We start from the raw sequence: 26,633 nt of genomic DNA, 5'->3' as shown, positions 1-26,633 counted from the left end.
ACACACACACACACACACACACACACACACACACACACACACACACACACACACACACACACACACACACGCACACACGCACACACGCACACACACACACACACACACACACACACACACTCAAACTGAGCGGTGTTGAACTAATTCAACGTAAAAGCAGTTTGTTATGGAGGTGCCGTTATGATCATGTCATCCTTAACATCTTTTCTCTCTCGATTTTGTCTCTTCGTCAGCTCTATCACATCTACTGTATATAATGTAATCCATTTTGTCCTTTTTCCATGGCTTATTTTTTGTTTTTGGTCTTTCTCCACTTGTTTTGACACTTTACTGCTACTCAGTCGTCACGGCGATTAACAAAATGGCCGTCTGTGGTGTACCAGGGTTTTTTCGGTGCACTTGTTGTTAAAGACAAATGGTGGAACATTTCTTCTTCCACCCCCCTTATCTCTCTAAAGCCACCGTAGGATGATAAATTGTTAAGGAAAGGACAAAGCTGTACATTTGTGCCATGTGTGTCTGTCTTTTTGTGTGTAAAACTGTGTGTCCGACTATGGACACAGCAGGGGGTGTGTGTGCGTGTGTGGTTGGTTTGTTGTGGTTATGTGTGCTTGTAAGTGTGCATGGGCTCTTTTGAGAAATGTTTGTGTGTGCACACAGCAGGGGTCCTGTGTGTGTAGTTTTCTGTTTGTCTCTGTTCTTCTTCCCTATTTGTGTGTATGGGTGAGCGCAAATGTTCTGTGTTTGTGTGTATTCTTATGTTGTAGTATTCCTAGCAGATGACCACTAACACACCACATACTTTCATTTTAGCCAATATGTGTGTGTGCGTGTGTTTAGTCACAGCAGGGGTTCTCCTGCTGCAGTCCTACTGATTGGAGTGTCAGGGCTGGGCTTAGTTACCATGGTAACTGCTATATTCTCCGACCCCCCCCCCCCCTTCAAACACGAGTGCATGTGCACACACACACACACACACACACACATTAAAAACACCTGTTTGTCTCTATTTCTGTCTCACTATCTACTGTCTGTCTCCCTCTTCCCTCTCTCTTTAATCTGTCTGTCTTCTTACTCTCTTCAAAAATAATGAAATGAGAAAAAATAAATCTTGGATAATGTCACTAACGAAAGCTTGCTACGTTCTGTATGCCACATAGAGAAGCTGTCCTTTTAAAACCAAATATATTATCATATTCCCCTTCACTTATCATCCCTAAAAGGTTTCTGTGGCTTTTACAGCGCTTTAGCCGATGCAGCTTCCACTGTGCGGGGTGTTTCTTGGGGATATAGAGTCTTAATGCATTCTAAAGCTCTCTGCAATCTCTAGGAACACACATTCACAGGCCATTGGATCCAGGAAGACACCACTTTATTCTGTATGTGAATATTGCATATAAAGTAAAGGTTGGGTTCAAACCACTTGTTTTGACAACTAATGAATGAAAGTAAACCAACAGTACATAATAGATTGAGAGGTTTATTGTCAAACAGAAATGATGCAATATTGTTTCCCGGAGCTAACTGGTGTAGCTTTTCCCTGTACTCATCTATGCTAAACATCTACTCAATGAAGCGGTTCATCCTTAACAAAACTGTTTAACACGATAACTTTATTTACTATTTATATTTGAGCCAAGCTTTGGTTGTCTTGTTTTAAAATATGACACACCATTTGTCATAGCTGCCATGGGACACATCGGACAGCACATTTATACATTTTGCTAATATATATATTAGGAGATCTCTGTAAAAATCTAGTATGTACATTTAGAATGTTAAGCAAATTAAAGTGGAACACCTGGTACTTATGCATCTGAATGTAATACTGCAAGCTAGCTTTATCATACTTTTAGCCTCTGTATTTTTTCATATATATGTGTGTGTGTGTGTGTGAGTGTGTGTGTATGTGCAACACTTCCGTGTGCTTTGTTGGGACATATTTGTATTCTCTGCGCCACTGTATGAGTTTGTTTATGCATGTTAATTAAGTGCACATGTTTATGTTTTCTTGTGAGCAGTATTTCATCAGAGGGAGTGTTGATGCTGAGATAAGGATAATGTGTTATTCGAGGGAATACATTTGCTTGTGCTGTTTTCTTTTTCACTCTGGCTCGTTGGACAGGGTTGCCTTTCAGCACCCTCTGCCTAAGAGCAGCTGCGTGACCAGTTTCAAACAAACATCACAGTATCTCTGCTCCCCACGCAGCCATTTATGCTATTAGCGGGTTTAGCTCAGGAAGAGGTTGAGGGAGAAGATCAGAGAGCAATAATGTGCGAAAGAGGCAGAAGACCAGGAGCAGTATCTTGACAGCACATGAACCATACCATTCACAAACTTGGTTAGAAGGGAGACAACATGCTATGAGTTTATATTTTATGTATACATACATTTAAATGAGGCCAAAGGAAATAAATGAGCTGTTCCAAGTCTCAAAGTGTAATGTTTAGACCTGTGGCAAAATGATACTGTACCATGCTCACTGATGGATACACCATGGATCTCAGGCAGAAATAAAGGGAAAGAATCTGCTTGTTACACAGACTCTTACCACTTCTCACCCTACAACGAGTAGAGGGAGAGACAGTGGAAGCAACAGAGTGTGAAAAAGGATGTAGGTGAGAGAAAGAGTGAGCGATATTATGTGATACATCCATAGAGGGCAATTCAAAGTAAAGCAGGAAGAGACAGCACACAAGTAGAGCGAAAAACAATATAGGAAGGGAGAACAGAGAGGGATGGAAAAAGTAGAGAAGAGAGATGGAGGAGTGAGGCAGAACTTGCATCAGATCACAGAGGAGGGAAGCTGGCAGTAATGCTAATGCCAGCAAGCAAGGCTGTCTCCGCATATACTTAACTCCGAGTGTGGTGTGCATTTCTTCCAAGTGCATATGATTGCATCAATTTGTGTACCGAGTTGTTTGTGCATATACTTAATGTACATGTGTTTGTGTATCCATGCATTATTGTGTGTCCCTTACCCTTTATTTTGGTGCACGTGTGTATGCTTTCTATAGGTTTTCAGTGATTTTGTTGTTGCTATTACCTAGCACATGTATATATATTTCTCTCCTACTTTCACCTCATTATCAATCCTTTTCCCCTCTTTTATATTTGACCTAGATATTGTTTTTTTCTATTTTCTTTTTGTCTGTGTTGTATGCATTTCATCCTCCCTTTTCTCACTCTTCCCTCTCCTACTCCTACATGACCCTTTCTGCTTTACCCACTCTTTAGTTTTCTCTGTTTTAGTTGTATACATAACAAAAGATTCATCCCCAATATTTTAAGTAAAATTGTATATTTTTTGTCAACTACTCATCATTGAATAATGTTAGCCATAGTCAAGCATGGATATAATTTTAAGCAAATATTTTCTATCCTCAGTTTTATGTCAGTTGATCCACATTTTGTTTGAAAGTGAGAATGCTGTCTAGACAAATCCACAGGTATTCACAGGATTGCACAATTATAATTCAGTATCATTAAGTGTTTGTATCGCAGGGCGATGCAAAAATGGAAATATGCGTTCTTGGGAAAATAACACATTTGATCTTGTCAGCATCCAGTACAAACTTTATGCAAAGATCATGCAAATATTTATGAAGAGTGCATAATGTAATTATACTTTTGCAAACTGATGTTAGAAGCAAAGAATTTAGAGAGCTGCTGATTTAACTTTTTTTCTTTCATTTGATTGTGCAACAATAAAATATAAGTGCTAATGAAACTATGTGTGTTCTCTGTTTCCAGGCTGTGTCCACACTGACAGACCTGTTGAGAGATAACCTGAGGAATAATCAAATAAAGCAGTTCCTGCTGCCGCCACTCGGGGAGATGCTCTACCTCATCGCCTCTCAGGTAGGCTTCATCACAGAAGCCAGTATAAGAGACAGATATAATGCAGCTTATTGATTTAAAGGGAACACACTGTATACGTGAGAAATAGATGTACATGTGCACTTGCATGCATGCAGTCCAAGGGCAAAGATTGCAGTATGTAGTTCCATGGCTCATTACAACTTCCTCCTTTTCCTTTCTGTGGCTTCTGTAACAGTTATTAACACATTGTGCCAAATATTTGTATAAGTATTCCTTAGTCTTAGATGTTGTCATCAGTCTAGTTAGGGTTTTCAATATCACAGTTGGACATTAAGATGGAATCTATCCTATAATATGACAGGGCATTACATTTATCTCAGATTCTCAGTACTTTCCATTGCTTAGACCTACACAGATAATTAAATAATAAGAAAAATGCATTCAATTAATTGAAATATTCATATTTACATGTTTTGAGAAATACAATGAATGTTAATACATTTCAAACTCCCACAATGGTAGGATGTAGAGTTTCTCACACCTAGTTTGCTCTACAGAAATGTGTATATTAAAGTTAAAACAAGCTAGCCAATAGCATTGTGTTTGTGTAGTTTGTACCTTTTACTTACCTACCTTAATAGGCCATCAGGATGCCCCCAAGAAACTGCTTTTAAAATGTGAATATTGAAAATTGTCTTTCTGAGAAAAGTTTCTCTTTTCCCAACTTTTAAGTAATTGTGTAGAATGACTACTTTCTTTTCGAGTTAATGAGTCGAAGTGAATCGAGCACAATGCGGATACCAGATGCCAGAAAGATCAAAAGACATTTTCTTATTACTTATTACTTCGGTGACAAAGACCAATCTCCAGTGAAATGAATGAAACCGAGTGCTCTGTCATTAGGTAATGGAGTTTAAATGTACATGCTGACTAAATAGAATTATAAGTGAATTGACCCCCAGCCCTGAAAATTACAAGAGAAAGAGTGAAGGAGGCCTCGTTTGACTTCATTAGAAAAAGGTGATCCCAATTTATTTCTAGTTAACCTCAATCTAGCCAGGCGAGTTGATTAAGTGTAAGATTTGTATTTACAAGACTGACGGATAACCTTCAAAAATCGATCACCCCGCCTGATTACACTTATTACTCTCCTGGAGCCAAGAGGAATCTCATCAGTGTCTGTAGAAGCTCTTGATACATTGACTTTTCTCCTCCTGCAGGAGCTTGTGTTTTCCATGGATGCGTGTGCGCTTTAATTCACTGATTCCTGTAGCCCCTCTTAGAGTTCAGGGTCAGTTGTTAATAGCAATAAAAAAAAAGACAAAAGGCAAATTAGAGATATAGGATATTGAAAAGATAAACTGAAAAGGTTTTTCTTCTGTCAAATGTTTTAGCATAATGGGGCTGATGTTGTTTGTAATGTGAGGTTTTAGGGGGACAAAGTACACTTGATTCGAACCATTGTTTTCCTTTTACATCAGAAACAAATTCACAACAGCATTATTTTGCTTAAAAAACATCCAAAATGTCATGAACCATAGGCCAAAAAACGATTATGTTTTGCTCTTAGTCCCGTCCAATATGTCTGTAATACAATCATAACTTGTACAGAAAGTGGCAACTGAAGCACAAAGGAGCTCACGATATCTATTTTAAATAGATATCATGAGCTCGTAGATGCTTTTACTTGGTAAGATATATCTAAAATATAGACATAGACTCACCTCTTATTATAGTGATGATATGCTGCCGATAAATGCCACTGGTAGAGCTCTAAGAACAATATTTGGCTATTTATATTACTGCTATGACCTATATATATTTTATATATTAGAGTCCCTAAAAACTTTGATATGCTTTTTTCAGTAAGAATGATTTGCTTTAGTTCTTTCTAGGTTTTCCATTTTTAAATGTTTAATTGGAACTTGGAGCTTGGAGAACGCTGAGTGCAGGCTTCCTGTGTGAAGCGATGGCAGTCATTAAAGTCTAATAGAACCTTCTTGATGTAAGGTAACCTGCTTGTCTTCTTTGGATTGAGGATTGGATTTTATGTGTTTTTCAGTCGATGATTAGCACAGCCTTTAGTGCTGTGTGGGCTTCTAATGGCTCTTAAAACCCCAGTAGTTATTGAGTCTTTTAAGAGTCCCCTGGTGTAAGGGCAGGTTGGCAGATCTGGTGGGTCTTCTGGACAATGTCAATGATCAGCTGCAATGCTGCATTTATTCTCAAGGTTAGATCTAATGTACGTACAACCACAGAAACATAAACTTTTATTGGACTTTGGACTAACTGCTTCAAGGTTGAAACACAAAGTTTTCGGACTATTCCCACATGGTGGGAGCAGTGTGGTAAGGTGAAAACTCTTCTTAAAATTGTGCATGACCTCAAACCACCAGAAATAGTTCACTGAAATAGTACATAACCACAGAAAACACCATTAATGATCAGACTGATTAATTTTCTGATGCAGCATTTTCTTATGTGAGTAATGCGGAATGGCCCTTTAGTGTCCCCAGGTAAAGTCAGCCGCTTTGCTCCTCTTTTCTACTGCAGCACCAGTCAATGACAACGATTAGCTTTGGTATAGCCTCCAGTCCTGTCTTATTCCTCAAGGTGAGTTATAGCCTAGAGCAGAGAACAGTGTGTATGTAATGTAACGGGGCATTGTTAAATGATGGTTGAAATGATCAGATTTGATCTGAAATGTAATACAGCACTGTTATGACAGTTTAGATACCGTATTTAGTTAGAAAATAAGTACATACTTCCTGGATGATCTAATGAACAAGACTCAATCCACAATAAGATCATTGACAACAATTTTAATTATTATTTGAATAATTCATTAAGCAAAACTGACACACTTGAGTTATTTTAGCCGGCCCGGCTACCTGCCTGTCAGCCTTCCATCTGTGCACAAACTTATCTCGTGCCCTCATTGGTCATGTGCGCGTTCGTGTGTGTTGGAGGAGGGGCTCTGTAAGGAAGTGGCAGATTTTTTCCGGCTGTGTATTTTCAAATTCTAGCGCACTCGTGCTGGTTTCTCCAAAATTACCTACCCCACCTTTAAGCAAGAAACTTTCATTAGTATATTTAAATGTGTTCTCCCTGTGATGTGATTGTTTACACAAACAAGAAAAATGAAAGAAAACATTATGTAAAATACTAAAACATAATATGTTTCTAAGTAAAAATCCATATTTGACAGAACAGAAATCCATTGCATTTGAATGGTATTGAGGTTCACGCAGGTTCACGCACAGACATGGTAATCAGGAAGTCATGGCTCCTCTTGCTCCCTTCTCCTACTTGACCCTGTCTTGCCCTTTTCCTCACTTTGCTCTACTTGCATCTCCTCCATATAATATCTGCCTTCCTCCCACTCCCACTCTACTCCTCCACTGCCCCATGCCCCCCCAATCTGTACCCCCTCCTCCTATTTCCTCTCACCCTTTCTCCCTGTCTTCTCAATGTCTCTCTATCAGGAGGAGAAGAGAGGCTCCCCAGAGGGACTGTGGTTCGTTCCCGCTGCCGCCTACACTGGCTTAATGAGGAGCCTGCGGGAAGGGGTGAGTGTCTCTGTGTATGTCTGCGTGTGTCTGTTTTTGTGTCTGTGCCTGTGTAGCTGTGACTAAGTCTCTCTCACTGTGTGTGCCTGCCAGTGTGTGTGTGCGAGTGTGTGGCAGGGGATCCCTGTGAACAGTAATGATGAGGCAGCTGTGGGGGCCTAAAGCGTTGTTTGCCAGCTGCAAGTCAAGGGCATGCAGAGCAGTCACACACACACACACACATGCACGCACACACACTCTTACCTGCATCAAACACAGCCCTTTACTGTTCAGCAGCCTGACCTCAGCAGCAATTAGGACCCTCCAGATACACACATACAGTAGATGGAGCAGAAACACAAGCAGAAATATGGATAGCTCTTTCCCTGTTGCTGGCTTACCTGCTATATTTCTTTTAACTCTTCTCTATATCCTTTCCTTTTCTATTTAATTATGCTTTCCATTTCATATTAGTTTGTCATTATTTTATAAAATTACACATATGTCTGCAGTGATAAAACTGTGTCCTATGTTGGCATCAAGCTTTTGACAATTCTGACTCCGCCCTCTTTGCAATCAGAGGGCGGACAGGAAGTTACACATGTTTATTTTACATCTTCAGATGTTTCCCTTCATTCTGCTTATATTTACATTTCAACGTAACCTAGTCTTATTTTGATTTGAATCCTCTGCTTCTTAACATCAACACGCTGTGCCTCCTTAATTAAATGTAAGTGCAAGAAATATTTTTAAGATTGCATAGTTTTTGTTGTGCTTGCTCTAATTTGTGTATCACATGTTAAACAGCCAAGTGATTCCATAACAAAGCTTTTGTAGTGTTCTTACATAGTGGACCAACGCAGCTGAATAAGGACAATTCTGTTGGGTGGTAAGACTGATAGATACAGTGAACAGGTGGAGGGAGAGACGGAGACAGATGCATGTTGTTTTGTCTGTCACAGGCAGAAGTGGTCTTCCTGTTGTGGCCCACCATAGCAGAATGAATACAGATGAAACTCTGGTCTACACAGTTGTCAGCTAGAACCTACTGTTGCTTCATTACCAGCGGGAGAGATGAACAGCAGGGGTGTGTGTGAGTGTGTGACAGGAGCAGGGAGAGGGGTTGAGGGGAGGAGAAAGGAGGTTGACTTATTTATCATTATTGAGCTGTGAGAGAAGGCTGACGGAAAAACACACACACACACACACACACACACACACACACACACACACTCAGCCTTAGAGACCAGACACTCATCCCCAGACCCAACCTGCCTCCCTCTTTTTCCATTTGTCCTTCCCCCCCTCCTCTCCCTCTTCCTCACTCCTTCCTGTCTCTCTTTTCCCCTCTCCCTGACTGGCTGTTGTTCCTGTTGTGTATTTGCTATTATATTACAGACCAGTCTCAATAGTCTAACTTTGTCTCATGGGAGTTGCATTATCTGGAATTAACAAGGTGGTCACACTATACCATAGCGTATTATACGTCTATAGAGAGCCGTATATACAAACTGTTGAGATATAATTATATCATTGCTGATACAGAAAGGCCATTTGTGAATCATTTTAGAAATATAGGAAAACTTGATGTCTCAGGGGGACGACCAAACCATCCTTCATCCCAGTCAATGTATTACTTAGCATAGGAATGGTTGCTATCATTGTTTTTTTTTGCGACGTTAGTGTTTAGCTTGCCAACAACAGTACCTGAGGCTCAACCGAACGATAGGAGGAAAATATAAAATAACGTTGTTTTATATCAAATGACAATATTACTTGCAATCAACAAATGTACTCGGTTGTGCCATTCTACTGCTTTCATTATACTGCTTAAATACAAAAGATACTTGTTTAATTAAAATGATGAATGATAATTACATTTTAAGTGCAGTTTTTTACTGATACTCTTTCAACTACATAAAACAAAAATATCTGAGTGCCATATCGCAGCTTATTCCCTTTGTGTTCAACGTAAGTTGACATTGCACTTAAATGATAAAAGGCTGAAATAATGTACAACCTACCTCAAGCACTTGCCCTGCAACTATTCAATGCACTACCTATTTCACAAAGATCTACAAATCAATAACTCTGTGCAACTCACAGACATGGACAGCTGTGTTAAGCAAGTTAATGCAATCTGCTTTTTGCCGTCCCCTGTCCCCTGAAAATTAGCAATGCCGATACAATGGCAGAACATCTAAACTTGAAAATGGAATTTGTGTTTTAGTGCCTAAGGTGCAACACAAATGTTTATAAAAAAAATTCTCTGGTTGAAGAACACATGATTATTCTGTGTCCTGCTACTCATGAAACCAAACATTTCCCCATACAATGTCTCAAGACCTGGAATACTGAATACATCTGATTTTGACATTTTAGTTTTCACTGATTGTATTTGAAAACAGACAATATCACATCAAACAGCGTCTTTCAGGAGACACTGTAACTAGCTGTAAAATGTCTGTCAGTAAACCTTTTAGTTTCTGAATTCTTTGCTGTTTGGCTCATCTTCCTCGTCATCTTCCTCTCTTGACCTGTTCTTGGAGGGCTCTGACGTCAGATCTTCCTCAGCATCGCTGTCACTGTCACAGGCCCAGTTCCGGTCACTTTCGATGTCAGAAATGGCGTCAAATAGTGCCAGTGAGCAGTTGGGGGTTCGGTGCCTTGCTCTTGGGCACCTCGGCAGGGCCCAGGAGGTGAACTTTTAACTCTCCAGCTACCTATTTATTTTGGTCCGATCGGGACGTGAACCGGCAACAATTCGGTTCCCAGGTCAAGTCCCTAGAGACTGAGCCACTGCCGCCCAAATATATACTCGTCCTGCATTGGTGGAAAGAAAAAGCAGGGTCCAACCTTATTCCAAACATGAGTTGTTAATGTTAAAACATTTTGAGTAATTTCTAGCTCACAACATTGTAACTGAAATGCATAATATATTTTATTATAGCATGTTTTAATAACAAACAGTACATCCAGGGTTGTGTGAAATAACAACATTTAACAGTGATTGTATCAAATGTCTGCTAAACCAAACAAGGTGACAGAGCCAGTAAGAAGACAGCACACATGAGGGACTCAGGCTGTGATCCGCCTGGATAATCCTGCCATAGGTTATACAAAGTTGAACTTCTGGTCAGAAAGACTGCAGATATGGTTGCTCACCCTTGAGTATCTAATGAGAGACAGACAGAGTGGGGGAGGGATATAGACAGAGAATTAATATCATTTTTCTCAACCAGGCTGACAAATAGCCCAAGGCATAAGGCTGCTCGTACTGCCAATCCCATTGAGAACTAAGACCCCATTGTGCCCCTTTTCTGCAGTTTTTATTTCCTTATTAAATTATAAAAAACAAAACGATGTCAGTCCAAATAAACACAATTAAGCGATATTACGCTGAACAAAAAGAGAAGACAGCTAATGTTGGAATTTGATCAAATTCACACTTAACATGTAGTCTTTTGGATCGCATTGCAATTTTAGCTCAATTTTGGAGTCCACCAATTCCTAAGGGAAACATAATATCCAGCTCTTAAGTTGCTTAATGCTTGACTGTGTTTACCATCTTGCCATCAAATGTGTCTGCAGCGAGGTGCCAAGCCGGTTCAGCTTCTTGCTGCTATTGGAAAACAGTGAGATGCGAGATGAAATAATACCAATACAGTTTACAGTGCGGTGCTGAGAAGCTGCAATTGTTTGTAGGTTTATAACAAATTGCAACATCCAGAAGATTAATTTGATTCATTGTATAGTAATATTGATTTGTGCAGCTTTAAATAATATATTTTAACTTAAGCTAACTGCTCTTTAAAGATGATTCAAATCTTGGATGGAGCCATTTAAGATTCAGGAACATTGATTTTCTCCCTTGGTTTTCCTTGACCTTGGTTTGGAAACTAAATATGTGTGAACTGCAACAAAGTATAGTGGATTTAATTCTGGGAGCAGAGAAAATATCACTTGAATATCATTATTTCTCAAATTGCACATGAGCATAAACTACAAATCAGATGTTTGTGCTACTCTTAGTTAAAACCTTTTTTAGAATAAATATTGTCTGATTGTATAGGTGACCAGCTGTAACCTTAATATTGGTTGAAGTGGTGTCTCTCTTGTGCAGTGTGAATGAGATTGTTTGCTAATGTGCTAAATGTAAATCCAGTGCCACACTGTTCATTGCATGACAGCATTGAGATACAGCGCCAAGACCCTGTCTAATGCGCTCCAGGCGGTTTGATTTCGATGCGGTTTCTGACCCTCTGGATCACCCCAGCCCCCTCCGCTGCTGTTGAGAGTTTTCCTGATTTACAAGTAAAGCACTAGAGAGCGGGATGGAGATCATTGTAGTTGAAGTAGGGGTCGACTAGGGGGGCACAGAGCCAGAGCAAGCGTGGTGGTTTAACCAGTGGAGAGGGGGAGGGTGGGGGATGGCAGGGAGTGACAGAGAGGGAGAGAGAAAAGGATCAGTGCAGTGGGAGAGGGAGAGGAGATGGCAGGGAGTCAGGAAGAAAAAGCGTGAGAGTTGAAGTTGGAGAGGGGGAGTGGATGGCATGGAGTGAAAGGCAGGTTTCCAGGCCAGACTTGAGCTGCAGGAAATTATTTATGAGTCTGTACAAGATGATGCTTCTGCTGCCTCTGATTGAAAATCTATGTGTGTGTCGGTGTGTGTGTGTGCAGCAGAAAGGATGTGTGAACAGTATTACAGTGATAGGAGCCAGGGGGCAGGATGCATAAATCCCCCCCCCACACACACGCACGCACGCACGCACGCGCGCACACACACACACACACATACCCTATTAATGATTTATTACTATCTTCCACAAAGGAGAGAAGAACAGAGGGGGACCCTCGGAGACAGTCATGGGTCCTACCCTTGTGTCTAACATAAGATGACCATCACCCACGTTAACACGCATTCAAACAAGTGTACATTAAATAACATAATAATGTACAGTTACTTTTTTGTTTTGTTAGTTTGTGTACCTAACTTTCCTCTTTTTCCTTTTATATTAGCCTGTCGTTTTTTCCATGCCACATTATTTTCCTCTTCTGCCTTTGGTTTGTTTGTACCTGAATCTCTGTGTTCTTATCTGTTTGTTTCCTTGTCTCCTCAGTCTGCTGGTTAACCTGTTTCACATGTGCTTGTCTGTCTTTCTGTCTGTGTTCTTTGCGTTGGCCTATCTGCATCTCTACTTGTTGCTCTTTTCTGCTGTGTTGTTTAGTCTCTCCCTCTTCCTGTACGCCCCACTGCCTGTCTGTTAGCCTGTTAATCAGACAGGCTGTCTCTCTCTTTGACTGGCTGTTAGGGGTGTTAGATGTTCTGTGTGAGGCTGATAGATGGTGTCTGTGTCTTTGCCATAGGGGCTCATTCAAAACCAGGTGCACTGGCTTCTAAGGGACTTTAATTACAGAGGGAAACCACATCAGACATGTGAACACGCGCACTCGTGCACACACACAAATCCTGCGTCAAAGTCATGTGATGTAGTATTTGTGATGTGATCTCTTTCTACTTTAGACTCCGAGGCCAGGTGCAAACATGTTTGGATATAAAACTAATCCACTGATGGACACTTGAAGACAAGATTTTATTGTTGCATGTCTGCCTAGCCTTTTCATCTCTCCCCAATTGTCTTTTAGCCAGGGTTTCAACGTTTGTAAATCTCACCTGTCAGCCCTGAGCTACAGAAAAAGGGAGATTTTTACTCCAGCCCAGTTGCCAGGAGGCCAGTTAGTCCTGTTGAAACCTGATGAAAAAGATGGAAATCCCGTGTAAACTGGATACATGAGGAAGATAAACTAAAGGTTGTTCAGCAATGCCAATTTCAAATCAAGAAAATCTATGATTTGCCACGGTTTTATATCTCTTTAGTCTTAACCCATGTGCCTTACTGAAAGGACATATTTGGGCTTCATTATGCATATCATGTGTTTGTGTTCAAGGGTACAGCAGACATTATGGAAAATATTGAAGTTGTTTTGTTTTTTAAATAATTTTGGGAATTCCACCTAAGCTTCTATATAAAGTCTATAATAAAATGTATACCATAATACATTCAGACCCTTAGGAAGAAAGGTGTTCCCATTGAAACCCATCAAAACCACTATGTTTTATCCCAGAGCAATTACAGCACAAATACATTTTCCAGGTTTCCTCCACAAAAAATGAAAATGTATCAAAATCATTGTTGTTGCAAATCATGGACATACAGCAGACACATCAAAAACAACAAAAGTAGCATTATGTAAACATACTGGCATTTAAGGGGTATGAATCTTTGTTAGTGATGTCTGTCAAATGATTGTCCGAACATGTTCTCCTTAATATCTGAATATTAATCTTAAAAACTAATGGGTGGAAAAAGACTGAATTAAATGCAACATCATCTCCTAGAATGTTTTAATTTGGTCTGTTGATTGAATACAGACTGCCGGTGAGTTGTGGTATTATGAGAAAAAGGATTGTGGTCGTATGATTTAAATTGTGTTTATAAAATAACAGCTCACTCAGTATTTAGATTTAAATCTTGCAAAGAAAAAGAAATCTGCAATGACCTTGTAGCAAAGTTTTTGGGGAAGCTGCTGCAAAAAAATGTACTTTAATGTCTTTAAAGTTGACATTCTGGAGATGTGAAGTTTAAGTAGGACACTGAGTATAATACAATGAGTGTGTTTCTTGGATGAACTTGTTGCTCATACTGCGGGAAATTATAACGAGAATAACTCACTCTTTCCTCGGTCTCCTGCATGTCTCTCTCTGCATCATAATGATGGAGTTTCTTGCATGAGCTGGAGCTACTTGTTTCTCACCACATGTAAGGATATCTCTCTCACTGCATCGCTCTCCCTCTTTCTCCTTCCTCCAGTCTCCCCCTCTTTCTCTTTCTGTGTAGTTCCTGGCAGGACTACAGTCTATTAAACACATAGACAGTGGGTGCTCCCCCGTGGGCTCATTAGTGAGCTGGCCCGCTTAGCCTGGGGAATCGTGGAACAGCCCATTCTGCTGGTTCCCGCAGGGGTGCCAGAGGATTCATTATGTTGTCATCCTACGTAGTCCCTTGGTGTTGAATGCACAATGTCCTATTTTGGATAAATAGGTAGGTTATTTTAGCTCTCAGTTATCATTATGGTTCCCATGTGGATGAATAGGCTGTCTTTCATTTACATCAAATGTAAAATAAGTGTGGATCACAGCCTGACCATTGAAGCATTGTAAAAGATCAGAGCTTCATTTTCCTCCATAAGAGAATTATTTATAAAACGTTCACCTTGTTTTAGACACAGGTAGGGACATTATTTTGCTTTTATTTCATAGTGAATATGTTGATGCAGATGGAATTTGAAATGAGTTGTTAAGCATAAACTCACAGGTTTAAAACTTGACTTGACAATCAGATTGTTCTGACATGGATGTCTATAATGATGACTGAGGTGTATTATATTGTATTTATTTGTAAACACTTTTCTAAACCATTCCAGCATCTTAATCACATTATCTACCTGCGTACCATCAATGAATTTACTGCAAAATGTTAGATCTTTGAGGGGGTAATAATACAAAACAAAAGCTATTTATTCAATCATATTTAGCTCAATCTATGACTGTTGAAAACATACTGAGCCAACAGATTGGATAACAGAAAAGTGGATCATGGGAAAATGTGAACCTGTTTGGGATGAATTCCGCTGCATTTGTGTGATAAGAAAAAAACTAAAACGTTTGTATCGGCAATTTCCAAAGAGTGAGTTTGATTTAAAAAAAGACATTGCATAATCTCAACGTGTGACAGTCAGTGCAGTTATGTGTAGAATATGCAACAATTAAATAGTGTAATAATGTCATTATCAGTCAGCTGCACCGCTTTTCAGAATTACCATGATAAATTGCCACGATGAAATTAGTGTTCAGCTGTTATTCTGAACCTTTGCCACAAAATGTGTTTTGTGAATAGACTATTGTATCTCATATCTAGGGAGAGTGGCGTCTAAGTGATGTAACACAGTGAAACACAATAATAACCTGACAGAGGCAATCACTTCTGTTCTACTTCCTGTCTTTCTCAACAATGACTTTTCTGGAAAAACTAATTTCCTCAGCCACAGAGATTTCATTAGCCCGGCCCCATTGTCTGAACACAAACAACTATTCCCTACTCAGGCAAAGGTGTGTGGGCTCATACAGTACACACACACATACACAAACACTTGCACACTAACTCAAACACACACGCAACCTCTCTTTCTCTCGTTTTTGTATCGAGGTGGTGTCGGGAGCTAATCTAATTGTCAGTTTGTGATTGCGTACGTTCTTTGTTCATTTCTGCCTTTTGGTGTGTGACATTTTTCAATATTTGTTTCAGTCTGTAACTTGTAACAATGAACCGCAAAATGTTTTGCTCACAATGGCATTTTGTTATACAGTATGCAAGAAAATCAATCCACAACCCTCTATGCTATGCTCTGCTATTGGGATGCTTTTGCACACTGTGTCACATACAAGTAGGAAAGCTAATCTTTATAAATATTAGTCAAATAGAAGACATCACCACGAGGCTGTTCTAGTCTTATGTATTTCTACTGGCCTTGTGGGTAAATGCCAGAGGCTTTTCAGCACACACATGATGTTCTTTTGGTCTGCATGATACAGTTACTATGCATGGTAACTATACTAAGGAGGGTCATGACACATCAGTGTCATTGTGTTGGTGTGAGGACTTTGGATTCGAGCTGCAAGGTTTTTGAACAGCTCATGGTATAAAATCCTTTTAACATTTAAATAGACTCCTAAAACATCTGTCTTACATTGCACCAGGAAAACAAGATTTTTTTCAGTTTTCAAATAGTTTGAATATTTTTAAGGCAAATGTTCTGAAGGTACATGGACAGTGCTCTTGCTGTGTTATATTATAGGTGTAATCAGGAATGTTTTACTAACAATACCTTTACTACAGCCATCTTTATCATGTATTGTGATGAAACACATTGTTAATTCATTTGGTAAGAGATACTCTGCCATTGAGAAGTGTTGAATGTGTTTGACAGCTCTAATTGACAAAATCCCAATAACTAAAGGATCCGTTGCTGTTAATAAAATGTACTTGTCAAAATACCTGGTTGGTCGTTGTTTATATGCTTGCACTGTGTTTGTGTCTGTCTTACAGGCTGATCCCATAGTTCATCACATGGCTGCAAAAGCCATAGAGAACATTGCCAGTGCTGTCTCTGGCTCCTCCCACCAACTGGCTACTACCGAGATAGGCTCCGCCCTGTGGTACCTGTTCACTCACTCCACCGTGGAGGCCGTCAGAGTCACTGCTATCTCTGTGAGTTCACACGCATGAAAACACACACTTATAGATTTCATCATGCATGTGTGACTGTGGAGAAAAAACATATTCACATACCTACATCTATATTTGACCTATAAGCACTAGGAAAAGGAAAAGCAGGCAAATATGCCTGATACTTGAACATCTTCTTATAGATTTTAGATGTATTATAATATTTCTATGTCGGGCCACTCCTGAACGACCTCAAATAATAACAATTGATGACCTTCTCATGGTAAATGACAACAAATGACAAAACAAATGTAAGCTTTCCCCTCCACATATCTAGATTGGCTACATGTACACCTATTAACATAGCCTTCGAGCAGCATTGATATACTCTCTTCATAGATTGTGAATCATATAAACAAATTTGTAAATAAAATAATAGATTTAAACAAAATGAATTGTCACTCCATGTTATGCAATATTAAACACATGCATCTTATTTTAAGGCATTACCGTTAGAGTGAAATGGGAACACAATCCATGAATGGCATACATTACCTCTGTCTTTCTTTGTCTCCAGGCTCTTTCTAGGCTAACCCGGGTGCTCCCAGCAGTCTTCTTGGCAGTGATTGACACCTGTGGCCCTGCGGCCATCTTGGAGGGCGTTGGTGGAGCAGGGGCCAGGGTCCAGCAGCACCTGCTCACTGCTATGGCCACGGCCCTGCTCACCTCACCCATCCAAACACACCGCGTCACACAGAGCGTGGTGCGTATAAATGCCTTTGCACACCTGAATAAGAGTGTAAGAATATATTGCAAAATGTGAAATGGAAACACATGCAGATAACTTATCAACTGGACTGAGAAAACCTAGACACTAACAACCGTATTGTTTTACCCTTATGTTTGATTGATATAGCTATGGAGAGATTCTACTGGAAATGTATGTAGCAACATCACAAGTCGATATATTTAAAGACGTTTAAGAGGAAAGTGACAAATATGGAGTTTTTAACACAACAAGAGAAACAACTCACTCCGTCTTTCTCTCTTTTTTCCTCGCAGTACATGAACTATTGCTGAACTGTGCGTGAACTAATTTGTGATAAATTACTTATTTAATTTTCATAATGCAGCATATCTAGTATGTATACCGTACGTAGTGCTAATCTTGGTTAGGCAGAGGGGCTAAAATTGATTTGAAGGTTTTTCACTTGGAGTCTGGCATTGGTAATTGACTCAGAACTGAATTTATTTGCATTGAGCATTTCCAATTTAACACCAGCATACAAAGTTAGTACTTCAACTCTGCTCTAATTATACACTGATATGCATTCACCCCCCCAACCAACCCCCCCCATCTCTCCAACCCCCCCCATCTCTCCTCTCTCCTTCCCCTGGCACAAAGACAGACAGTCCAAGAGTTTGTTTACACAGAACTGTGTGTGTGTGTGTGTGTGTGTGTGTGTGTGTGTGTGTGTGTGTGTGTGTGTGTGTGTGTGTGTGTGTGTGTGTGTGTGTGTGTGTTGTGTGTGTGTGTGTGTGTGTTGTGTGTGTGTGTGGTGTGTGTGTGTGTGTGTGTGTGTGTGTGTGTGTGTGTGTGGTGTGTGTGTGTGTGTGTGTGTGTGTGTGTGTGTGTGTGTGTGTGTGTGTGTGTGTGTGTGTGTGTGTGTGTGTGTGTGTGTGTGTGTGTGTGTGTGTGTGTGCACATACGCTAATTTGCAGAGTGTGTCAGTATCTGGGCTAATTGGCTGAATGAACGAGCTGCAGCCTTCTACTTCAGCAAAGCATTATGGGTAGTGGGGAGGGACTTATCAGCTAGGCACACACTACAGGGCTTTGAAATTAATTAAGTTGGTGTGTAACCACATAAACACACATGCATGCACGTTCTCTCACACGCTCACACATGCACACAGTCAGAAGCGTATGGTGTTGGTGATAATGATAATGGTAATGAATGTTGGCCAGTCGCACATTTTCCCAACCAGTTACTGCCGCAGAGTTTATGCTGAGTGAATGGATGTCTGAAGTAGCTGTGGGCATACAAGTTTGTTTTGTGTGTATGTGTGTTGTGTGTGCGCATGTTGTGTGATAATGGAGTCTGAGCTGATTAAGTTTTAGCCAGTTAGTCGAAGCATTTTCAGATTTATTTTGAACACCTCAGGGAAAATGTTGCATTCTTATTTTTTTGCATACATGATTTGGAGACATTGCAGTAATATCTTATGATGTGATACCCTGAGAACATAGCGCTGTGAACAGTGTGCAAACATGTTTTCTCTTCACACTCAACCTTTGTGGATGCGATGTTCCCATGCAAACATTTTGGGTTTGTAAGCATTATACACTGCATATACTTGACTTGACTGTTCAGCAGCAGAAACATACACAACCTGTCAGTTCAGCTTTATTCGTTTGTGTGTTTGTGTCTTGCAGGATTTGGTGTTGAAGGTGCTACGCTGTCTAGAGAGTCCATCCACAGTAACAAGAGCCAAAGCATTACTACTGCTACTGCTACTGATACAGGACAACACACACACGCTTCTATTCTGCTGTCAGCACAGGTAAATACTCACTAACACCCACACACATGCAGGCCTGCACATTCACTCATACATATAGACAAGGTCTCTTCCCTAATAATATGTCATTAAAATATGCTTATAGCCAGATTACATATATGTCAGTTTGTCAAACTAGAAAAATAGCTTACAATTTGTCACTAACTGTGACCTAGTAATTAATGGTTTTATGAAATTGTATCCCTTCAATATGTCTAGTGGATATCTAAAGCTCACCGAACTGAATTTATTTTTTAAAGCATTGTTTGCCTTTAACAAAAGTAACAGTGCTGATCATTCTTACTTTACTGTACTGTAACATGGGTATTCACACGTGTATGTTGCCTGTTTAACTGTTTTTGAATCACATAGTATATCCCCTGCACGATCATAATGACTGACTGCACTGAGATTTTGACCAGTGAAGTGTGCTCTTAGCTCTGCTCAGTCCGTCAGACCACTGGCTAATTAGGTTCTCTGGAATGTATTTACCCATCTTCACACAAACCCTGAACTGCCAAGAGAACAAATAAATAGCATTGGTGAATTCCATTTCAGGGTGGGATTTCCCTTTAATTATTTAGTTGTTGCCTTCAGACTGTACTCTCCTCCAGCTTCACGATAGCTTAAACTAAATATTAATTCCCTTTTCACTGTAAAGAATGGTGGGTCTTGTCCAAAAATTGTGCCCCAGGTTCTTCTGTTTTTGTGAGATTATTCTTTTGTAAGATTTGCATCCGTTGTACCTACCACAAAAACCCATTAACATGGATATATTGGTCTATATTATACATTGAGATTTCAAGCCAATGAGCCCTGTTGGCGTTTCAGAACGCTAGTGGGATGAATTGGTTGCTTGGGACTACATTTAAAAACACTGTGTACACATTCCCAAATAGTTTGAGAATGAAAGCTAATAGGAAAGTAGACATCATAAGCACACTATCACACAGCATGTGATCATGTATATGGATGATTAAAGAGGCTTACTTCCGTGACATCACTATGTAACACTTGCACTTCTCTTGGCTAGAGCTCCAACATATTGTACGTGATAGAGCCGGCCAGCTAACCAATCAGAGCAGAGTAGGCTCTGGTTTCAGACAGAGGGTGAAAAGAGGTGCTGAAGCACAGGCAGTATGAGAAAAATAAAGACGGGCACAAAATACAAATACGAAATCTGTACATAAGCATAATAGGGCCCCTTAAAGACATGATTTTCTCTAACCAGTTTTATTCTTACCGAACTAAAATGCAAGACTGGCAGTTTTACAATTTACTTGGCATGGACTTGTTATACAATTAATTGAGTTAAAAACATTTAGGACAACACCAAGAAACGTGGCCATGCATTAAGTGGAGTGCTTTTTCTTAAAACATCCCTCCCACATTCTGATACAAGCACTCAGGAATTGCTTTTCAACACAGTTGTCTGGTATTTAAAGCAGACTGCTTTAAGAAGGGAGGCTCCCTTCATAAAAAACGCTGCCTGGGGCTGTTGGCAAGGCAGTTGTACTCTCCGTAACCTTTGCGTTAACTAGCACAGCAGCCGTGGGAATGATAATATAAATGTATGTACCCTGGTCATTCAGTTTGTTCTGCTGTATGTTGTAACTTTACAGGAACTTCAAATGGTTTATTAGCTGGCTGTCCTGTGTTTCACCCCACGCCAACTTGAAATGCAGCTCTGAATGTTCTTAGCCCCCATGATCAGATGCATATGCATAATATTAATATATATACAGTATATATACAGAGACAATTCCCCTGGTAATTTATGACCAGTTGGTATTGCTGTTTGAACAAGATGCCCCAGATTACTGACATATGAATCCTCAGAACTGTCTCTCTTATTGCACTCTCTTCTCCCATTCTCTTTTTCTTGCTAAGTATGTTATCTCTTTTATTGAAATGCTTCTCACTTATTCTCTCTTTGTCTGAGATTCTTTATTTCTTTGACAGCCATACCTTTCTGACATTTGATACGTGTGAACTGTCAACTTTTTCCATGAAAGAATAAGGCTGGGTTATGCTTGTTTTCATAACAAATGGTTTATGAATGATGTTTGTGTCTTAGGAATGATTTTAAGTCACCAAGGTGCCAACCTGGTAACACCTTTGACTCACTGAATAACAAAACCTATATGTCAGTATATATGTAGTTTCATATGTTGCCAAGTAACAAAAGCCATTGAATGTTTGAATTGTTTTACACTTATCAGACTTTATAAGTGTTAAGAGTAAATGCTGCGTCCTAATTCCATCATAAAAAACAGAACTAATTGAGTATTGAGCATGTAGCGGGTTCATATGAAATCTCGACAGAAGTATGTATCCTTGAACATGTCATTGTGCTTAATGAATGCCTAATTTCAGCTGGTAATAATAATAAAAATAGCTGCTTGTCTCTCTCACTCACACACACACTCTCTCTCTCTCTCTCTCTCTCCTCTCACTTGCTCTCCCTCTGTTCACTGTATTAGAGCTGTCAGAGTTGACCTGCCTGTCTCTCTCCCACCGAGCGCTCTGCATGATTCAACCACACACAGGCGCACGTCTTTCAGGCCCGCTCTCACCCAGGCACGCTGTGTTTAATTAGCTCCTCAGTGGCGTGAAAATGTATGTGTGTTCCTGTGTGTATGTGTTTTTGTCTGCATGAGATAAAGTTGTGCAGGCCGCCTCGCTGAGAAAGTGTCAAGATTGCCGTTGGGAGTGGAGTGTGATGGCTTTCAACAGACACAGTCACACACACAAAGAGTGGGCCACTTGTAGGTTACTTGTGTGATAGTGCTTTGTCCCACAGTGACTGACAAAGAGGTGGCAAGTTTGTCTCTCTTTATTTAGCAATCGGAGCAAAAATGTCTGGAAGACTTACAGGCAAAATTCTAGCATACAAATAGATAGAAAAGCAGGCGAATGGCAGGTAAAAAAGAGACAGACAGTTACAAAGACATAATAGTTTAGTCTTAGAAAAAAAAGCTTGCATTACATTTGAGGTTGGTGAGGTCCTCACATAATGTTGACTTTGTGTTGTTGAAGACCGATTTATGCGTCAGACAACATGTGTTCATGAACCTACTTTTATATTAACCTTGATTGACAGGCTTTAAAGTGTTAAAAGGTTTGTATACAGCAGAAATGATTTGTGAAACAGGCATATCACATAGTACTCAACACACAACCAAGCCTACTGTAAGACACATGGCTCTAGGGAGGACAACGTGTGTGACGGATGATCAGTCCGCAACTCTGTCTGGAATAGAAGTATCTCAACAACTACTGGATGGATGACCATATCATTGTGTGCAGATGTTCATGGTACCGTGAGGGAATATCCAAATAACAATTTAAACATTTATCCTGGGGCTACTGGACATGCTGGCATGAAATTTGTTTTAAACACTCACGATGAATTGTAATAACTTTAGTGATTCCTTACATTTTGATCAGGCAACATTATTAAATTACCAAAACCCTGCGACACTAATGATAAATCTCTGCATGCTAACTTGAGTTATAACAAAAAACATTCTCTGACCAAAACTAATTGTAATATTATTTGTTGTTTTCATTTTGTATCCTATTAATTGTTTTTAATACCTTTTTTTAAATGCTTCTTAAGTGTTGTTGGGAGAACTTGTTTTCATATATGAGACTCTGAGTTTGGTGATACTAACTAGACTTTGCTTTGAATCCAGCAATTACTATTTTGAGTGCCTCTGAAATTCATTGGACCCTTAATATACTGTAGTAGCAGTAGTTGTGTGGGAGTCCATATAGCTGTGAACCGTGGCTGCTAATCTTTTATGCAACATTATGAGGAAAACTACTGAATTTGTAATCCCTTACTCCCCTTGCTCCATTCCCACACCGAAGCTTAGAATCAATATTTGTTAACTAATATGACCTCGCCGAATCTCTCTGCATGTGTCTGCTCTGCATTCATGCTTTTTGTGCCTGTGGGTGTGTTTGTGTGTGTCAGTAATGAATATCAGTTAGCAGTGGTAACCTTCCCGCTCTGCTATGAATTTGTGAATAGAATATTATTGATTACTGTTCAATACAAGCAGTCTGACGAGAATAAAAATGTTTTTAAACTCAGGGTTTTTCTGTCTGTCTCCCTCTCCACCAATCTCCCTTGCCCTTTGTCTGTCGACGTTTTATAGCTCATTGTCCAGAATCATATTATTATTGTGTCTTCATCATTTGTACACGCTGGACATTAAATCAATACTTCTGAGCAACTCTCAATGAGGGGGCAAAAAAAAAGGATGCGTTCTTAAAATGTGAGTTTATACATCACGTTTTGCATTCTGTGACTTGCTATGTGTGTGTGTCTTTCTATCTAGGCTTGTATTGCACCTGGAGAGAGACCTGCGCAAAGCCACTCCCCTCAGAGAGAACCCCATCCAATCAGGATACCTCACTCAGTGTCTGGATTTACTGATTGTATATCTAGGTAGCACTGCCTCACTGATACTGGGTATGGACACACACACAAACACAAACACACTACTATCAATTTACTCAATATTCGCAAATCATTTTTTTCAAAATAGTAAGTCCCTCTTCTCTCATTGTTTTGAGTCTCCTTTTGTGTCTTGTCTCCTCTTCTCTCTCCAGAGGAAGTGTTATGTGCATTACGAGGTGTGATTGGGAGGAGACATCCAACTACAGCTCAGAGCAAGAAGTTAAAACCCACTTTGCCTTCAATGTCTGTGGTGCTGGAACTTCTTTCATCACAGGTATCTTGGACATAAAGGAGTTTTCTTCATTGTTTAATTGTAATGTTCATGTTTAGTGCCTGCAAAGTGCCAACATATAATTACTCATAGATAACCAGTACCCATCCTCAGTGTTAAACCTAGTATTTTGTCTCAAAAAGTAAAATATTGCATTGTCAATATACTGTTTTACCTGTTGTTTTGTTATGTGGGCCTGTAAATAAACACAGTATATGTGATGATGTACTTAGTTTAGATAGATACACCTGGCTAAAGAAGGTGCTGTGGCACTGCACCTTGTTACACAATTTGGGTTCCAAAAGACTCAAAGAAAAACAATGAACCTTTTTCTTTTTTACTGCTCTTCACATTATCATCATATTATTTCCCGTCACCCCGTCCGTGTTTGTATGTGTGACTGACTCTCTGTCCTCTTGCAGGTCTTTCGATGTCAAATTGTCACTGAAGAGTTTATAACTCAAACTGGATTGCTGCTGGTATGTGTCTGGTTCTTTAGTATTATGTTAGATAAGGACATAATGACTTTATCTTTTATTGTTTTAACACTGAAGTCGAGAGTTATTCCATTTGACATGTTGGAGCCAATAACAGCACATAATGATCAGTAAATGTCTGAAAAAAGATAAAAGAAGTGCACTAAAGAAGTATTTATTTAGTGCACTTATTTTGTGAAGTATCATTTCTACCCTCTCTCTTTCTCACAGAACTATATCGCCTCCATCGAGTCCAATGAAACTAATCTGGCCAGTTCTTTGGGTAAGCTAGTTTCTCTATTACTAAATTAGCATGTCGGTTAAGAGTCTACAATATTTTACTTTGATGAAACGTACTACTATGCAACCATTTTCATGTTTCCTGGATTAAGTTTTGCTTTAATGATCATTATTACCTTTTTTTTCTTTTGGAACCAACATTTTACTGAATAAAGCAGCTTGTCGTAAAAACAACATTACATATTTCTTTAGCTTAAAGTTCAGTGAAGGCCGTACTCACACACTCACAAGTCGTCTTTGGAACATAAGAAGAAAAATATCAATATGTACATTAAAAGAAGTTAAGCCTTTGGAGATACAGATGGCATGAGTTCTAAAGCGTATGCACAAGGTGAGTTGCAGAGTGCAGGGTCAGCCATAGTTCACTCACCTGGAGAAGCTGAATATCAACCACCCTCCGCACTGGGTCATCCCCCTTTATTATGAAGCAGATGGTTCAGAATTATGTTTGATTCTCTGTTCAGGCGCAGCTGTATGTGAGGAGTTGATTAGGACATCTCTGTCCATTGTGGAAGTCCTGAGTCAGCACCATGCTCTGATCACTCCACATCATTCTGCTGTTGTAAGTATGCATGCTGTGTGTGTGTGTGTGTGTGTGTGTGTGTGTGTGTGTGTGTGTGTGTGTGTGTGTGTGTGTGTGGTGTGTGTGTGTGTGTGTGTGTGTGTGTGTGTGTGTGTGTGTGTGTGTGTGTGTGTGTGTGTGTGTGTGTGTGTGGTGTGTGTGTGTGTGTGTGTGTGTGTGTGTGTGTGTGTGTGTGTGTGTGTGTGTGTGTGTGTGTGTGTGTGTGTGTGTGTGTGTGTGTGTGTGTGTGTGTGTGTGTGTGTGTGTGTGTGTGTGTGTATACCGCTCTTTCTGTCTGACTGACTGTCTGCAGAGACTTTATTAAAGACATAAAGAATGACACGAACAGTCATTATCCTGCAACCATCAGATTTCTACTATACATTTTTTATTGTTTACTATTGTGGAAAAACACAAGTAATACATTGCTTTGCTGTTATAAAACAGCTTGCAGAGAAAAAGTGAGGGCTATAAGAATGGTCAGGTTTAAGAGTCTTTATTATTATCTCCAGTATTTGTCCATTTCATATAGTGCCCCAGGTTTTATATTCAGCACGTATCTTCCAGTATATCAAACCTGGCTATTAGTGGTCAGAGGACAGAGGGTCTCCTTGTGTGCTATTAGGCAAGACACTAATCAACTATTGAACCAACGGAGCCTCATTCTAAATGTGTCTGTTTCTAAGAGTGTGTGTGTGTGTGCGCGTACGTGAATGTGCATGCGATAGGACGAAGAAATTGTGTTTAATGACTATTGACATATTGAAGTAGAAAGCAGCAGGAAGCAGACAGGATGGGGGGAAAGACAATAAAAGAGATGAGGAATAGAGAATAGGAGCAGAGAGGAGGTTTGCTGCTACTGATAGTCAATAACACAGGAAGACACTTTAATTACCAACAGCCAGCTCAGATTAACTTTTAATGCCCGCTGGACAAGGACACACAGTGCTGTTTGAGTTACTTTACCTCTCAGAATACTTAATACAAAGGAAAGTTTGCAGGAAATGTGGCCAACAGAACCAGAACGTTATTTGTGCTTTAGTCATCTTAAAAAGTTAAACATTTTAGCTATGTAAGCACTGCCAAATGATATCAAGTAGTGATGTAGAGCAATTGAGTGTCCCAGTTGATGGGGAAAAGCTGTCAAATTAATGTAGGGGCTACAAGCTGTCCAGTGGTTGCATTTGCATTACTCTTAAACAATATCAAATTGAGTTGATTAACAACGTTGATCAATAATATTTCAATTTGTTGTTTTGGGTAAACCACCATCCTCTTTTTAGTGTTGTTTGCGGCATTATCAACCATTCAGTCTTCTAGTAAGGCCAATAAAT

The 26,633-nt window shown here is 39.7% G+C and overlaps 1 protein-coding gene across 1 annotated transcript in view; it reads left to right on the top strand.

Annotated features, from left to right (window-relative positions):
* Positions 1–26,633, top strand: part of ulk4 (unc-51 like kinase 4) — a 72,810-nt gene that overhangs the window by 8,828 nt on the left and 37,349 nt on the right. Inside the window, exons 18-27 of the mRNA XM_034127419.1 lie at positions 3,755–3,862; positions 7,309–7,392; positions 16,539–16,700; positions 17,236–17,421; positions 19,095–19,222; positions 23,569–23,702; positions 23,843–23,964; positions 24,384–24,440; positions 24,669–24,720; positions 25,202–25,299. Of these exons, the coding sequence (XP_033983310.1) occupies positions 3,755–3,862; positions 7,309–7,392; positions 16,539–16,700; positions 17,236–17,421; positions 19,095–19,222; positions 23,569–23,702; positions 23,843–23,964; positions 24,384–24,440; positions 24,669–24,720; positions 25,202–25,299 (1,131 nt within the window). The remainder of the gene's footprint in view (positions 1–3,754; positions 3,863–7,308; positions 7,393–16,538; positions 16,701–17,235; positions 17,422–19,094; positions 19,223–23,568; positions 23,703–23,842; positions 23,965–24,383; positions 24,441–24,668; positions 24,721–25,201; positions 25,300–26,633) is intronic.

This window comes from Trematomus bernacchii, unplaced genomic scaffold, assembly GCF_902827165.1.
Source record: "Trematomus bernacchii unplaced genomic scaffold, fTreBer1.1, whole genome shotgun sequence".
Lineage (NCBI taxonomy): Eukaryota > Metazoa > Chordata > Actinopteri > Perciformes > Nototheniidae > Trematomus > Trematomus bernacchii.
The sequence above is the reverse complement of the archived record's forward strand: the minus strand, read 5'-3'. Positions and strand labels throughout refer to the sequence as shown.